The 16,201-nt window shown below is 36.6% G+C and overlaps 2 protein-coding genes across 4 annotated transcripts; both read right to left on the bottom strand.

The window, feature by feature from the left end:
• Positions 1–470: 470 nt before the first annotated feature.
• LOC115632333 (cyclin-T) lies at positions 471–5,339 on the bottom strand. The gene is made up of 4 exons (XM_030529438.1): positions 4,059–5,339; positions 3,896–3,941; positions 3,019–3,587; positions 471–2,848 (listed from the first exon to the last, which is right to left on the bottom strand). Exons 1-4 carry the CDS (start codon positions 4,648–4,650, stop codon positions 660–662), a joined length of 3,396 nt encoding a protein of 1,131 aa, XP_030385298.1. The 5' UTR covers positions 4,651–5,339; the 3' UTR covers positions 471–659.
• A 1,040-nt stretch (positions 5,340–6,379) lies between these two features.
• On the bottom strand, positions 6,380–13,060 carry LOC115632200 (homeobox protein 2-like). 3 transcript variants are annotated; one of them, XM_030529246.1, is made up of 5 exons: positions 12,002–13,060; positions 11,467–11,745; positions 6,929–11,391; positions 6,615–6,873; positions 6,380–6,559 (listed from the first exon to the last, which is right to left on the bottom strand). In XM_030529246.1, exons 3-4 carry the CDS (start codon positions 11,078–11,080, stop codon positions 6,808–6,810), a joined length of 4,218 nt encoding a protein of 1,405 aa, XP_030385106.1. In that variant the 5' UTR covers positions 11,081–11,391; positions 11,467–11,745; positions 12,002–13,060; the 3' UTR covers positions 6,380–6,559; positions 6,615–6,807. The 3 variants fall into 3 exon arrangements, with proteins under 3 accessions (XP_030385106.1, XP_030385109.1, XP_030385108.1); XM_030529249.1 differs by having other exon boundaries at positions 6,929–11,745; XM_030529248.1 differs by lacking the exon at positions 12,002–13,060 and having other exon boundaries at positions 6,615–6,823; positions 6,929–11,735.
• Between the last annotated feature and the right edge of the window lie 3,141 nt (positions 13,061–16,201).

Raw genomic sequence — 16,201 nt, 5'->3', positions numbered from 1 at the left:
TTATTTGTTAGGAGCTGTCTGATTTTTTATATTTACTTTATAATTTATTTAAATGTAAATATAAGTGTAACCTTTTGTTTTTCTCATTGCATTCACTTTAATTTGTAATTAAAGAGCTGGCTATAATATTTATTATTTCAAGTATTTTTTGCATTGAGAAAGAACGTCAATCATCACTTTAACTACTTGCACACTTTTATTATATATATGTATGTACTATCATACAGCAGCTAGATAAAGCTGATTGTGCGCGTGCGTGCATGTATTAGTATTTAATTTTCCTAACTTAAGTGCTAAGTAATTCAAAATACGCCATGACACGTTTCAATTATAAATCAAGTCGAAAGTTTTTAGATTTCGAAGGCGCCCTTCTAAAGTATAATACGTTTACATAACTATAAATTAATTAATGCTGTACAAAAGATTTGAGTCCACTATCCTGTGAAAAATAACAACTCTTCTGCTTGCCGTTTCACATTTGACAAGCTCACATTTTTATTTTCGCTTTACGCTTACAATTTAAGCCGAACTAAAATTAAATAATAACTTAAATTACGAATGCATATTATCTCATCAACAATAATACCTAGCATAGTTTACCTAATTTATACATTTATTAATGGATGAAGAGTGAGGGCTATAACAACGCTTCTCATCATCTACTTCTTGGTATATAAGGGCAGCGCAGAGGTCGGCGGCAGGGTGTTCATAAGAATACCGGGTTGCAAGGTTGAGGTCGTCGTGGACAACGGCAAGGTGCCCGTAGTGCTTGGTGTTATGGTGGTTGATCCCGTGCCTGGATAAGAGCCAGTAGATCCATTATATTTCGAATAGTCTTGATTTTTGCTACTCTTCTTATCCTTCTCCCGCTCGCGGTCCTTTTTTTTGCTACTGACGATTGCACTGTTCATGCCAGTACCACAAAAGCTTGCCACAGATGCTGCTACCGAAGTTGCTGGAAGGACAAATGCGGGGCCCATTGTTGGTGCTGTTGCCTGTGCCATCGAATAGCTGGGCTCCAACTTATTCTTCGATATCTTAAGTTTAAGTGGCGCCGCTGGTGCGGATATACTATCGTTGGCTGTGGCGTGCACAGCAAGCAGACCATTGGGATTTCCGGGAACCGTATTGGTCTTGATAACTAGTTTAAGCGAGTCAGCAGTTACAACGCCAGCAACATCCTTAGCGCGATCTCGTTGTTTATCCTTTTTATGTTTTTTGCGCTCTTCCTTTTCCGACTTATCTTTGGACTTGTCTTTTTCTTTGTGTTTATGCTTCTCCTTCTTCTTTTTCTTCTCTGATTTACTGCTGGGACCTGTTGTGCTCTCTTGTTTAATATCAGGCAATTTAGTTGTGTCCGTATCCACGTCACCGCGAAGCTGTTGTAAATGTGGCATCGCTAAACCTAAGGAATTAACCATTGTTGACTCCTTTTTTAATTGCTGTCCTGGCGGCATGGGCTCAAGCAATTCCGCAGGCGGCTTGGGACCTGGCATGGTTAACGCCTCGGGTTTGAGAAGCGACGTATTAGTTGTACATAAACTTTCTTTGAGTAGACTACGCACCAAGTCGGGCGTTGTTTCAATGCCATTAGTCATGGATATCGGGGCATGTTTTTCATGTTCTAAAGTACCATTGCCAGTGTTGAATCCATAACCTGGCAATCCACTGCTATCCAGCTTGCGAAGCTTATCACGCGGGACGCTGTCTTCATTATTTAGACCACACTGACTGTTACCTGTTTCATTGGCGCGCTTCAACGCACTGATATTGCTGCCATCGCGACTTGTGCCAGCAAGTTCATTCGGCGCGACCACTAATTCCGTTGACAGCTTCTTGTTCGGCGGCAGCATGGACTTTAATCCATGACTTATGCTATTCATAGTTAAGGATGCTGCATTTGAGCTAGACGCAGAAGTTAGAGGCAAGTTGCTTGGCCCAGAAACGCGATGTTTATCCTTTTTAGTAGGTGTGCCACTTGTCGAAATGCGCTCCTTTTTTGGGCTGTCCTTGCGCGTATGTTGGTTGAGCTTATATCCCAGGCTTTCATGTGGAGGAGGTGGTAGCAGGCCGTTATAATGCGTTGCTGTTTCCTTTTTGATATCGCTCCACTCGGGACTAAACAAAGAGTTATTTTTTATTGGCTGTTGCGTCTGCGTTTGGGGAACTGATGTTGAGGCTGCCTGCGAAGAGGCGCCTGCACCTACATCAAGCTGTATTGGCGGCATATGGCTACTAAAGTTGCTGCCAACACCATTGTGACCATAAGGTAATGTAGTGGTTAGCTGTTCATAAAGCGGTATGTTATGGACGGATGAAGAAGACGACGATGATTTGGAGCGGTGCGTGTGATAGCCACCACTTGTGGAACCAGTACCACTGTTGTTGTTGCCCGACATGTAACTGCTACGTTGCTGGTTACCATGTACAAGATTGTTCGATGAGCTGTTGCTGCTGCCGTAGGACGGTGGTACGTTGGGATATATTTTTCCTCCACTACTGTTACTTGATTTTAATGCATCTTTTGTTGAAATACCACCTCCAATAACCGATGACGACGATGAAGATGAGGAACCCCGACTATCCAATAATGACGGCTGTTGCTTTGGGTTTGGAGGCATTTTGTGTGTGCTGTGCTGCGGCAAACCCATGGATGGTAGCGCGCGCGATGACTTGTGATAATCCATTGGCGGTGGCGGACGTGCTTGCTGACCACTTGAACTTCGCTGACTGCTGCTATTGGAAGACATGCCGCTGTTGCTGCTGCGTTGCACCGAGGCTAATGAAGATGACGATTGATGACTCGAGGTCGCCCGATTGTTGTAGCTTGGCTGCTTTGACTTGTGATCTGCAAAGGAAATGCACAACTTAAGTCCGATATCACACTTTAATATAGAGAGAATATTATTTATACAAAAATTATTTGCACATATTTATAACTTACGAATGACGCTTACGTGTATACATACATACTATATAATTATGATAAGAAAACTGTGGGCTATCAACAATACTTACCACCATGAGCATCAGGAGGTATTGAGCCTGGATAATTAGATATCTTATTGTGGTTGGATGAGGACGAGCTCGCGGATGAGCCGATCGCTGCCGTGCGCTGGTGTGAATGTTCTCCGCGTCGTTGTTGGGGCACCATAGCCGGTGGTGGTAGCAATGCCGCTACCTGTTGCGCAGACTGCTCACGACTATCGCTGCTGCCGTTCATCAGCTCCGGTGGTGCAGTGATATTAGAGTGATAGCCCTTCATCATTTCGCTCATTTTCCAGTCTTCTTTCGGTTTGCTATCTTTACTATTTGCTGCAGTTCGATTGCTTGCGCCTTGAGCTATCGCCTTGATCGAATTAAGTTTGGACTTAAGGCGAGCAGGGCTTTTCTCATAAATGGAAATGAATTCATCGGTCAGCTGCTTCAGCAGTTCCAGTGAGACGCTTTTATCTACATAGTAAAACCAATGTTTACCCTCGGTCGATTGCGGAATTTCCCAGCGGGACCATTTACAAGCCAAATAAATGCAGAAGCAAGCAACAACAGTAGGCCGATATTGAAGGCACATCGAAGTCAAATGTAAGCTATAAGGAGGAGCCAGTTATTAGAAAATATTTTTTTCAGTTTGAGACTTAACAAATTTCTAAAAAATATAAACATCAACATTATTTTTAACAACCAAAAGCTCCTTTGGCAGCTTTTTTACAGTTGTCCGATCTGAATGATATGATATAATTAAGGCTTCACATGACAGACTAAAGTCCTCCCTATTTTTAGGGAACTCTCATCACATAATAAAATATGACCATAACCACTCACAGTACCACTGCGGCTGTTTTGAGGATAAATAAAAAAGTCTGATTTCGATGAATGGTGTTGCTGTTTTTCATACCTGTTAGAGGCCAAGAAGTATGACGTCTGTGCCAGATCCTTGCATGCTAAAATATATCATAGTAATTTGTTCAATACATAGCTCATTTGTTTGTGTCTATGTATATCAAATACATATGTATATACGAATATGCATTGATACATTTTAGAGCGGTGCTGCCTACCTTTGACCAGCTGGCACGTGCGCACCACATGTGTGTGTGGATGATCGATGGCCACATCGAAGCCTAGCGTCTGCAGCAGTACGTTCTCGTTGAAGACGAGCTCCTGCGCTAGATCCGCATAGTTTTGCTCGGTCGTCGGTGGTAGGCACTTGTTGGCGGCTCGTATAACATGCTCCAACTTGCGTGGCTGTTCTTCGACCTTTGCGGCCAGAAACAGACTAGCCGATGCCATCGATATGCGATGAAAATGTGTAAAAGAGTGAAAAGCATAAAACCGATGCATGTATACAATTGCTGTATTGATGCACAACTGGGACACCTGCAGCCGCTGGCCCATTTCCTGTATCAGGTATGCAGTCAGTTGCCTGTAGTGCAATTCTTCGTCAGATTTAATGCCACAACGGCGGCTTGGAGAGTTTGCCAACTGATCACTACTAAAATACCAGATTTTATCTTTCTCGAATGGCAAATTATTATTAGCATTGCCACCGGTGGCGACGGTACCGCCACCAAGCGAGATCGATGCGCTATTAATATTGGAAGCGGACGAAGTATTTGATGCGCTTGAGGATGGTATTGTTAAATGACTCATTTTGACCAACAGAGAGCTCACACGTTTGATGCAATTTTGTATTTGTTTGGATTTTTTAACACGCGCAACACTTGTTTTGCTCAACTTTTTTAAAAATCAATTCCACATGCAAGCCTCTATATTACCGACGCAATCAAAGATTCTCTATTTGATTTCTCTTTATGTCGGCTTGGCAGCTGCTTCTCTGCGGGTTTTACTGCTGTCGCTGGCGTTGAGTCAAACTTTTTTGTCGTAGGAACTACGGTACAAAGAGAGTTTTTTCTTTGTCGGCTGCGCCAAGTGCGTTAGTATTTGTTGTATTGTCGAGGGGCTGTCGCAGTAGGTAATGAGGAAAGGTGGCTGCGGCTGCCACACATTTTCTACATAAAAACAGCAATGCGCTGTTATTGAAGAATCATCATACAACGCTCGCGTTACAAACGTAGGCTACCACTTTCCATACTTGATATATGTACATCAAAATATAAATTTATGGAGTTCACTTAGTGTTTTTACGTTGTATTTTTGCAATTATTTCACACTTGAATGTGTATGGTGTTTTCTGGGAATTTCGTTTGCGACGTATACGAGACAACCGCGACACACACGACGTGCGTACGTCGAATTTGTGTTATGCAACTTTCCAATCAATTCATTATTAGTTGGGTTGTACTTGCGTTGTTTCTATAAAAACATTATACTTTCAACACTTTAACTGTATTTATTCTGCAAGGCATCACCAAAATATGATGACACACAAATACGAGATTTTACAAGCGCAGAAAAAATGTATCAAGTATGGCTGTCGCAGTCGTTTTCCAACCCTTAGCATTTCCTAGAGAAGAGCGATTTCTGCAACACGAGTACTCAAATACTTTTTGGCACTGTTGAAGTCATTGCCGATGTTTCGATACTCAAAAGAACTGATAAGACAATAAATAGTTTATCATCCAGAAGTTAAACCCACCAAAATATGGTAATTTAATAATTTACAATTAATTTATTAAAATTTAGCTTTTCCATTTGTTACATCGCACGTACGTGGAGATGAATCGATATAGCCGTTTCGCTAGTACTTTCTGTTGTAATTGAACGATATATTTATATGTAACATATGCATTATACGCACATATATTTATTTTATAGCCACAAGAGGCAGTAACATTTGACATTGACTTCAAATTTCGCGCGCCATAGGCAGTGCGACCGCTTTATTACACAGTAGCGTTATTGTTTTTTTTTTTTTTTTGTTACTGCTGCTGCTGACGTCGTTTGTCTAAGCCACGCACATGTTGTGATAAGTTTTTGTGTTTATTATAACTCTGTTGTTTAGTTTGTTATTTTAGTGTTTGGTTTTGGTTTTGACAAAAAGTATGCAACAACATTTGACGAATTATCATCCGAATGGGTTCACTTTTGTGAGAGTAACATTTGAAAACATCCGTGCTTTGTTGCTCTCCAACATGTGAAGAGAATGTACCACGTACACATATCTATGAGTACATGCATAGAGCCAAGTGGCGCTTGTTATGCCCAATTGACGAAGAAATGCACATTTCCATGCCTGTACGCATACATTTTTGCTTTACCATATAGTATAAGTAAATATATTTCATGCAGGCGAAAAAAAAACTTTTAAAGAACTTCATGAGAGGTAACATTTGAAATTATATGTATAAGATTTTGTATGACCACTATTTTTTATGTCGACAAATTTCAACCAATAATTGATGGAGGCCACAAATTTTTTTTGGTTCTTTAATTCAATTTTGCATTTTTATTCAATTAAACGGTTTTAATTTCCATGAAATATTTTTTTAAATGTTGTTTTAATAATCTTTCATCCACATAGTCGTAATGAAGTTTCGTTGTTTCATTCGTTGTTTACGTGAAAAATATTGTTAGTACATTTTTGGCAGAAGTCATATTTCTGAAAATAAAATAACTAAATATTTGTGCATGAATTTTTAACATTATAAACTTACTTCTCTTGTGTCCGTTTTCTTTTTACAAAATCCATACAGAAAGCAAGTAGTTAGATCAGATGTGATTGCACCTCGAATATGTCTTTGTATGTTTTGATTGACTAATTCAATTTTCCTTTTTACTTTTAATTTTCACTATTTTTTTCTAATACTGTTTCAATTATTTTATTAGCCTCTACTCCTGATGTCCATTTTAGTTTTTGTATTCACTGTTAACGTAAAGGATATGACATGAACAGTTTGAATTTGAGTCATATCTCTGAAAATAAACTAGCTAAATGTTTGTGAATGCATTTTTAGTTTTTCAAACTTACTTCTCTTGTGTGTGTCTTCTTTTTACAAAATCCACACTGAGAGCAACTTGTGCGCGCAGATTTTGTTGGCTCCCTTGCAATTGTTTGATGGCTTATTTGTCGATTGCTTTTCTGTTTTGAATATTTATCATGAATGTATGGCATAACTCGAGCAGATTTTCTTTTAAGTTCCTTGCTATATTGAAAAGTAATATTGCACCGACGAAAAGGCTTACCACAGTCACGAGAGGTATTTGAATGTGTAGAAATATAGTCGAAGTGCTTTATTCTTGTTGCACTTAATTGGCACTGTTTTTCTTTTTTTTCCATTTTCCTTTTCTTAATTTTATCAATATCAGAGTTACCTATTGTAAAATACGAGTTCCGCTTTAAGCCATTATACGTTCTTATGTCAGAGCGGTAACATTTTTCCGATATACGCCTAGTCTTCAATATTTCTTTATTGTCAAGAATTTTATTATTGTCCAGTGTGCATGGACTGCTACATTGGCATTTGCCTAATTTTGGATCTATGTGATTATAGCAGTAAGCTAAAGATACTCGATTACATATAATGTCCCCATCGCATACACATTTAAGTGTATCGTCTTCATTAGTTTCTCGTTCAGATCCTTTGCATCCTGTATCATTTTCAAAGCTTCGCTGACTTTTATTATTTTTATGTTGATTAAATTCTTCAAAATCAGATCCTTCACAAGTACAAATTGTATCTCTTTTTGATATAGGGTTCACTTCTTTGCTTTGTCGATTGTTTTCATTAGATGTACATAAAATATTTGATTTCTGGTTAATATGGTTAACACAACAATCTGAATTCTTACTATTTAAAACAGTGTTTTCATCTACTAAATTATATGATGAAGAATCCAAGTTAAAGTATATTTCATGACCCCGCGGTACAGAAATATAATTACATGACCCAACATTACATGTTTTCTCTGATGGTTCGCATGAACACAACAGTTTTGTAATGGCTACATCGCAGATACATTTAATTGTATCGTCATCCTTTTTTTCCCGTTCAGAACTTCCGCATCTTGTACACAGGCATGATTTTATATTGGATTGACTTATTTCCTTTGTAACATTATTATCATTTTTATAGTTTTGCTGGCTTTTATTATTTCTACGTTCGTTAAATTCATATCCTCCACAAGTACATTTTTGATCATTTTTAGACATATGACTACTGTTATAAACTCGACTGCATATTATGTCCCCATTGCAGAGACATTTAAGTGTATCGTCTTCATTTCTTCCTTGTTCAGATCCTTTGCGTCTTGTACATATGCATACATTGTTTTCATTTTCGAAGCTGTGCTGGCTTTTTATACTTGTAAGTTGATTGAATTCTTCTAAATCACGTCCATCACAAGTACATATTTTATCATTTTTCGATCTAGTATGACTATTGTTATTCTTCCCTTTCCTTCGACGTTTGCTTTCGCCACATGTACATAAAATATTTGACTTTAGGTTGCTATGGTTCGCATAATGATCTGAATGTTCATTATTTAAAATATTATTTTCATCTCTTAAATTATATGACGAAGAACCCAAGTTGAAATATATTTCACGACCTCGCGGTTTGTAAAAATCATTGCTGGACCCAACATTAATTTTGTTCTCTGATGGTTCACATGAGCACAAACATTTTGTTTCGTCTGTATATGATTTTTCATTTGGTTGTGTTTGCTTATTAATGTAACATGTTGAGTCAACTTCTCTGTTTCTTCTTCGTTTGCAACACCTCGAACATAGCTTCATTAGACGTGATTGTTTTACTTCATTTGATTTTACTCCATTTTTAGGTCTTTGACAAATATCTTTGTCTTCACATTGTATATTATTACTATCCAGTAATCGTTCACTCGCATCATTATTTACCGACGCATTTTTTTTATAATACCTTTTAGGCTTATGACAACTACAATGGTTATTATTTTTTTCTTCACATTGTGTAGTATTACTCTCCAGTAATCGTTCATTCACATCATTTACTGGCGCGGTTTTTTTATAATACCTTTTAGGTTTATGACAACTACAATGGTTATTTTTTTTGGCATGCGTTTCTGCTGGATAATATATAGAACATGATCTTGCTTGTCCTTCAGGCAAGTTACTTTTCTGAATATTTACATCTTCAATTGGCCTGGTATTAAAATGTCGTCCGCAGTTACACATCAAAGCATTAGTTATGTTTATTTTTTTTACGTTTTGATTGCATTTGCATGCGATATGATTACTCTTTCTACCTTCAGTAAGCGAGTTTTCTTGTTCATATTTTAACGTTATGGAAGCATTCGAGTGTGGACACCCGAAATTGTTGTTATTAGTGTTTCTGAAATAGGCACAGCTTTTGTTATGACACTGTTTGTAAAAATGTTGAGAATTTTTTGGACAATCTTGCTCATTATTACAAACTTCAGAATTTCTATCGATTTTTGAACTCAAAAAAGAATTCGTGCAATTATCACACCGTTTTTGTTCACAGTAATTATTAGTAAGTAGGGAACTGCTTTGATTTCCTGACCCTTTTCCTGAATGTCTACTTGAATTTTGGTCCTTAATTATGCAGCAGCAAAAGTCATCACCATCCACGTTGTTATACTCCTTTTGTGTTGTTTGGAATAGTTGCGGGTTTTCGTAAGAACTACTGGAGCATTTTATGAGGTAAGGGCTATTGTACATTTCTGTTTTTCGTTCTCTTTTTCTATCTTCACCTTCGAGTAAATGAAAACACTTGCCACTCGTATTTGTTGATAGTTGATTTGTCCTCATTTCATGTACTATTGACTTTTCCGATCTGTCCAACGTATAATTATAACATTTGGGTTCACTTACGCTATCGTGACTCTCATCTTTACATACAGCGTTTTTTTCCATTTGGGAATGTTTTTGAACATATACAAAATCGGAGCAATTCATTAAATTAAAATAATTATTTGTTAGTTGGTTTGCGGGTACGGCAACTAAATTACTACAGTGATTTATTTTCTGCAACTTATAGCTATATTGGCTTGAGCGGCATTCTTTATTGGATTGAGATTGATGGCTAATATTTTCATCCTGCGTATGCTGGTCATTTGTATTATAAAAAATATTTGCAGACTTGCCTGAATAATTTGTACAGTTTGATCGGCCATTAATTTTAAAAGAATTTTGTTTAGACCTTTCACCTTCTATACGTGTATTACTAACAATATGTTGATATCCACAGCAGGATGATATATTACGTGGTCTTGAGTGTTCAGCTAATGTTGGACTTATTTGCCTGTAATTATCCCAATTACTATATTTATTCGTATTTCTTTCTGAAATCAATCGGTCTTCTGAATCGTTTTTAAACATATTTAAATCCTTGTCAGATCTAATTTTGAGCCCTTCATGGGTTATTCCACAATACCAATCCCTCTGAGAAACACTATCTTCCATGTTTTTGTTTCTATAATTTTCCTGTGCGACACATCTTTCTGGGCTATATCTTGTATTTATATCCCGCATGTTTGCTATTTCGTTGTCTTTATTGCATTCATTACCTTGACATGGCAGGTCATCATTATTTAAAACATTGCATAGTTTCTTATTTTTCCAGTTATGGTTCAAGCTTTCTCTATTAACAATAGATTGATTATTAAAATTTGAATTGTACGTAGATTGAGGACAACATATCGAATTTGATTCTTCTTTTATATTTCGAAAATCTTCTTCTTCTCCCTCTTTTAAAGTCGTGTTATAGCATTTGCACGCTAACTTAAGACTGTCGTTTTGAGGGCTTTGTTTTTCCTTAAAATATTTTTGATTGGCTTCATTATTTATATCAATGATGTAATCGTCTATATAAATTCCACAAGGACTACATTCATTTGATTTCTGTATAGTCCTCTTTGTAAAAAATGAGTTCGAGGTTTCTTGGAATTTTTTTTTTTCCTTATCAAAATTGCATTTATTTTGGTTCTGTTCATGGTAAATTGTGCAACTGCTGCGATTCGGTCGGTCCTGATCGGATTCATATATTGACTCATTTTTTGTTGTTTTACTATTAAAATTATTACTTAATATGTCATTTGATGGGCAGTAACATATATTCTCAGATTTATCAGGGATTTGTGCTGAATTACAAATTATATTGTAAGGTGGATGAATACGCATTTGTGTCGAAAACACGCCAGATGGTACATTTTTGAAGCATTTCTGACTTATGTTCTTTTCGTTTTCATATGAAAGATTTTGCTTTGTAATATTTTGATCCGAATTGCAAGTAGTTGGATCATTGTTGGAACCCGTATGTACCTGAATTCTTTTATTAGACACGGACTGGCTGTTGCTAGAATCATTACAGATACACGAATTTCCATTTGGGTTTCTATATTCGTTATGAATTTCTTGATGTTTAGATTGATAGTTATTTCTGTCTAAATAAGTGCTTCGGTTTTTCAGTCTACTGTTAAATTCCCTCAAACCTTTCGAAGTAGAGCATTGATCGTAAAAGTCATCTATAAAACAATTACGACAATACGAACAACATTTTTCCTTACCTGAGTGATCAAGTTTTTTATCAGTGTGTTTGCAATGATTTGTTTTGTCAGTTTCGTCTTTTCGTGGCAAAACTTTATGGCGACCAATTAACTTGTTTTGTACTTTGCCGAGATTTTTGGTGAACCCTTTTGCAGCTTCCTGAGAATAAGTAATATGCTTTTGCAAGTTTCCGTTATAAATTCCACAACTTTGGGGCTCTGATTTAAGCGAAATGTGAGTTACTAAGCCTTTCAAGACAAATTTTTGTTTCGCTCTTTTCCTATGAGGTTCATCATAATCTATATTTAAATATGGCGTAGGGTTAGAATTTCTATTTTTTATTTCATTAGATTCATAACCATTCGGATCAATGACTTCATTATTGTATGAACCATTAGAATCGTTTTCAGAGTTTCTATGAAGAGTACTTTGATTGAACCTGTACATATTACTTAAAACTATGGTAGCGCTTCTTCTATTTGAATCAGTAATTGACCTTTCAGGCAATTTTTTTTTAATTGATGGCCTCGAAGCAAAAATACTCCTTTTTCTTACCATTTCCATTTTACATGAGGTACAATATTGGTTAAAGTCCTCAAAATCATATCCTACTTTGGTATTTTCATGGTTTCCGTCCTGGTTGGGATTACTTTCATTGCACTCATACTCAGACGGTTGGTGTGGTATTTTTTTCCTGAATGATGTCGAAGGGCTACAAATATTTTGTTCTTGACGATTGTGGTTAATTAAATTATCGGCTTTGGAATTACATAGTAAATGTACTGCATCGGTAGTTTGGTTTCGTCTATATTCAGCATCATTTAATCTAATGCAACTGGAGCTTCTTGAGCTAGATGATGTTTCTGTGAGAAAAGATTCTGCATCGCTAAAGTTGGCTCCACTAGATTGACGATTAAATTTCAAAGAATTTCTATTCACAAAAACTAATTGAGTTTCAACGTGATCATTTATGTGTCTTCCTTTTACTTTTTTAAATATGTTTTTCAGCTCAGGATCAAAACTCTCCCCTTCCATTTGATTCTTTAGTTCTATGGCATACGTTACATTTTTCCAATTTCCTTTATAATGTTGTTCATCTTTACCAAATGATTCGTTGTTCTTTGTCGCACTCTGTGAATAAATTTGGTCCATATTTCTTTGATTTCCGCCAGTAGAATGTGGTTCAGTGATATACAAATTATTAAACTTGCGCCTTAATTTATAACTTGTGCAAAATTCACTGCAGGTTCTTCGCAGCTGTAATCGCCCTCCAATTTCAAAGCCATTACTATGGATATCTCTACAAGTGCTTTGCAAAATTGGTGCACTGTGGTGGTCATTATTGCAACATACACTCTTCGCCCGTTGAATAAAAAATGCCCTGTTGCTGTCATTTGTGAGCAGTATAATTTCATACTGGGAGCGCTTTTTGGGACTACAAGTTGATTTTCCAAACAAATGCACATCTTCTACCGATTCCAACACTAAGACTTTGACATCATCTGCAGTTCTTACCTTTTTCATAGATTTACCAGAGCACTGGGGCACCACCAGTTCTTTCTTAGAACTGCACATGTTGTAAAGTAGTTGGATTTGCAGCCGCTATTTCCCATTAATTTATCAAGTTCATTTTTTTAATTGTATGTATTTTTTATTTAGTATGTGGAAATAAATGTTTTGGATTTGGAATAAGAACTGACAGTTATTAAAATCATATATCTCTGTAGGCTGCTAGGCAGACAACAGAGTAGTATTGAAAGATGTAACATTTACGGGTATAACTTAACGTAATTACTCTATTTGGCCAAAAAACAAATATAAAACAAATCGAGACAGCTTAAATGGGGCACTTAGCCGCTTTAGACACCCAATGAGGAAGCCTAGCGACACCACGTGAAATAGCAAAGTATGAGGACCCCTAATGTCCTCAACTAATTTAAAACCCTTAAATAAGTGAGAGGTGCTCCATGTTGCTCCATGGTGCATACAGTGAAGGTGAATGGGATTCAAAATCCGAAATCCATCCGCCACATCATTTGCTGAATACAAAATTGAACTGTTTTATTCTTCAAAATTTTGCTTATTACAAGTATATACACATTACAAGTATATACATAGGATCTACACTTTTTTCCTATCTTCCACATATACTCTCTCTTTCTGCAGTTCTATTTGATTTACATTTGTTCTATAATTTCTTGCCTTATGTGAATGTGAACTGTATTTCCTATTGGTTGTTTTAATCTGTGACCTGCATATGATATCGCACTAATCGATATCAGATGCTTACATTGTTTATGGTCTGTCTTTAAAAATTAGTCGTCTTGGAAAATATTAGCAGGCTTCGTTGACTTTTCGTTTTTTTTTTCATTACATTAGGTTTATTATGTTTGTGCTAAGTGAAACATTTAACAAGCAGAAGGAGGATTGGCAGACCCCACAAATTATATGTATACAACCAATTTATGTCATCATCTTGGACCTACATACATACATACATATGAACGTGTACGCAGTACGCGAAATTTTACTCCCTCCCCATTTATTTCATTCTCTCCTGTAAGAGCAACACAACGAGAAACAGTAACACCAAGAACACCAACTGCCTAACATAATGCAATCGATCTCACACACACATGCACATAGAGCAAAAACGCGTCTATTTAAGATTTTACTACATAAAAGACTACTGGCACGCTCTCTTTCTCTCTCTTTCTGCTCTCTTAAAGAACAGCGGGGACGATCTAAAATGGCGGCCGTTACTTCTTTTAGATTAAATGCTAAGCTTGTTTGTATCATTCAGTTCGACTCGTGAGTCCGCAGCGTTCAGACATGCGACGCATACTTGTAATTCTCGGTAAACTTGTGTTTTTCAATTAATTTTATAAAATAAAACCAACTGTGTATGTCGGTGCCGGTACGTGTGCATTAGTAGAGAAAAGTGAAATGCGCCAAAATTCAATAATTTTGATTTGAATAGTGATGCGCTAATTTTTTTTCTCTACACATACATATATATATATATATATATGTATATACATATTCAGATGTATATAATATATAAGAAATCGTAATTAGCGCGAAACCTTGTGTAGTGTTCTAAATAATTTGAAAATCAATACCAACTGTGGCTGTCGGTGCCGGTGCCGGTGCGTGTGCATTTGTAGAGAAAAGTCAAAAGTTACACACACACGCACATACAGCAAAAACGCGTCTATTTAAGATTTTATTCATAAAAGAGTACAGGCACGCTCTCTCTCTCTCCCTTTCTGCTCTCTTAAAGAACAGCGGGGACGATCTAAGATGGCGGCCGTTACTTCTTTTAGATTAAATGCTAAGCTTGTTTGTTTCATTCAGTTTGACTCGTGCGTCCGCAGCGTTCAGACATGCGACGCATACTTGGCTCTTCGTATAATTGTAATTCTCGGTAAACTTGTGTTTTTTTAATTAATTTTATAAAATAAAACCAACTGTGTATGTCAGTGCCGGTGCGTGTGCATTAGTAGAAAAAAGTGAAATGCGCCAAAATTCAATAATTTTGTGTTGAATAGTGATGCGCTAATTTTTTTTCTCTACACATACATATATATATGTATATACATATTCATATGTATATAATATATAAGAAATCGTAATTAGCGCGAAACCTTGTGTAGTGTTCTAAATAATTTGAAAATCAATACCAACTGTGTCTGTCGGTGCCGGTGCCGGTGCGTGTGCATTTGTAGAGAAAAGTCAAAAGTCACACACACACGCACATACAGCAAAAACGCGTCTATTTAAGATTTTATTCATAAAAGAGTACAGGCACGCTCTCTCTCTCTCCCTTTCTGCTCTCTTAAAGAACAGCGGGGACGATCTAAGATGGCGGCCGTTACTTCTTTTAGATTAAATGCTAAGCTTGTTTGTTTCATTCAGTTCGACTCGTGAGTCCGCAGCGTTCAGACATGCGACGCATTCTTGGCTCTTCGTATAATTGTAATTCTCGGTAAACTTGTGGTTTTTTAATTAATTTTATAAAATAAAACCAACTGTGTATGTCGGCATATAAAGTGAAATGCGCCAAAATCCAATAATTTTGTTTTGAATAGTGATGTGCTAATTTTTTTTCTCTACACATACATATATATATATGTATATACATATTCATATGTATATAATATATAAGAAATCGTAATTAGCGCGAAACCTTGTGTAGTGTTCTAAATAATTTGAAAATCAATACCAACTGTGTCTGTCGGTGCCGGTGCCGGTGCGTGTGCATTTGTAGAGAAAAGTCAAAAGTCACACACACACGCACATACAGCAAAAACGCGTCTATTTAAGATTTTATTCATAAAAGAGTACAGGCACGCTCTCTCTCTCTCTCCCTTTCTGCTCTCTTAAAGAACAGCGGGGACGATCTAAGATGGTGGCCGTTACTTCTTTTAGATTAAATGCTAAGCTTGTTTGTTTCATTCAGTTCGACTCGTGAGTCCGCAGCGTTCAGACATGCGACGCATTCTTGGCTCTTCGTATAATTGTAATTCTCGGTAAACTTGTGGTTTTTTAATTAATTTTATAAAATAAAACCAACTGTGTATGTCGGCATATAAAGTGAAATGCGCCAAAATCCAATAATTTTGTTTTGAATAGTGATGTGCTAATTTTTTTTCTCTACACATACATATATATATATATGTATATACATATTCAGATGTATATAATATATAAGAAATCGTAATTAGCGCGAAACCTTGTGTAGTGTTCTAAATA

Source organism: Scaptodrosophila lebanonensis, unplaced genomic scaffold (assembly GCF_003285725.1).
Source record: "Scaptodrosophila lebanonensis strain 11010-0011.00,11010-0021.00 unplaced genomic scaffold, SlebRS2 tig00001415-arrow-pilon, whole genome shotgun sequence".
In the NCBI taxonomy this organism is placed as follows: Eukaryota; Metazoa; Arthropoda; class Insecta; order Diptera; family Drosophilidae; genus Scaptodrosophila; species Scaptodrosophila lebanonensis.
Note: the sequence above shows the minus strand (reverse complement) of the source record. Positions and strands in the feature narration are given on the sequence as shown.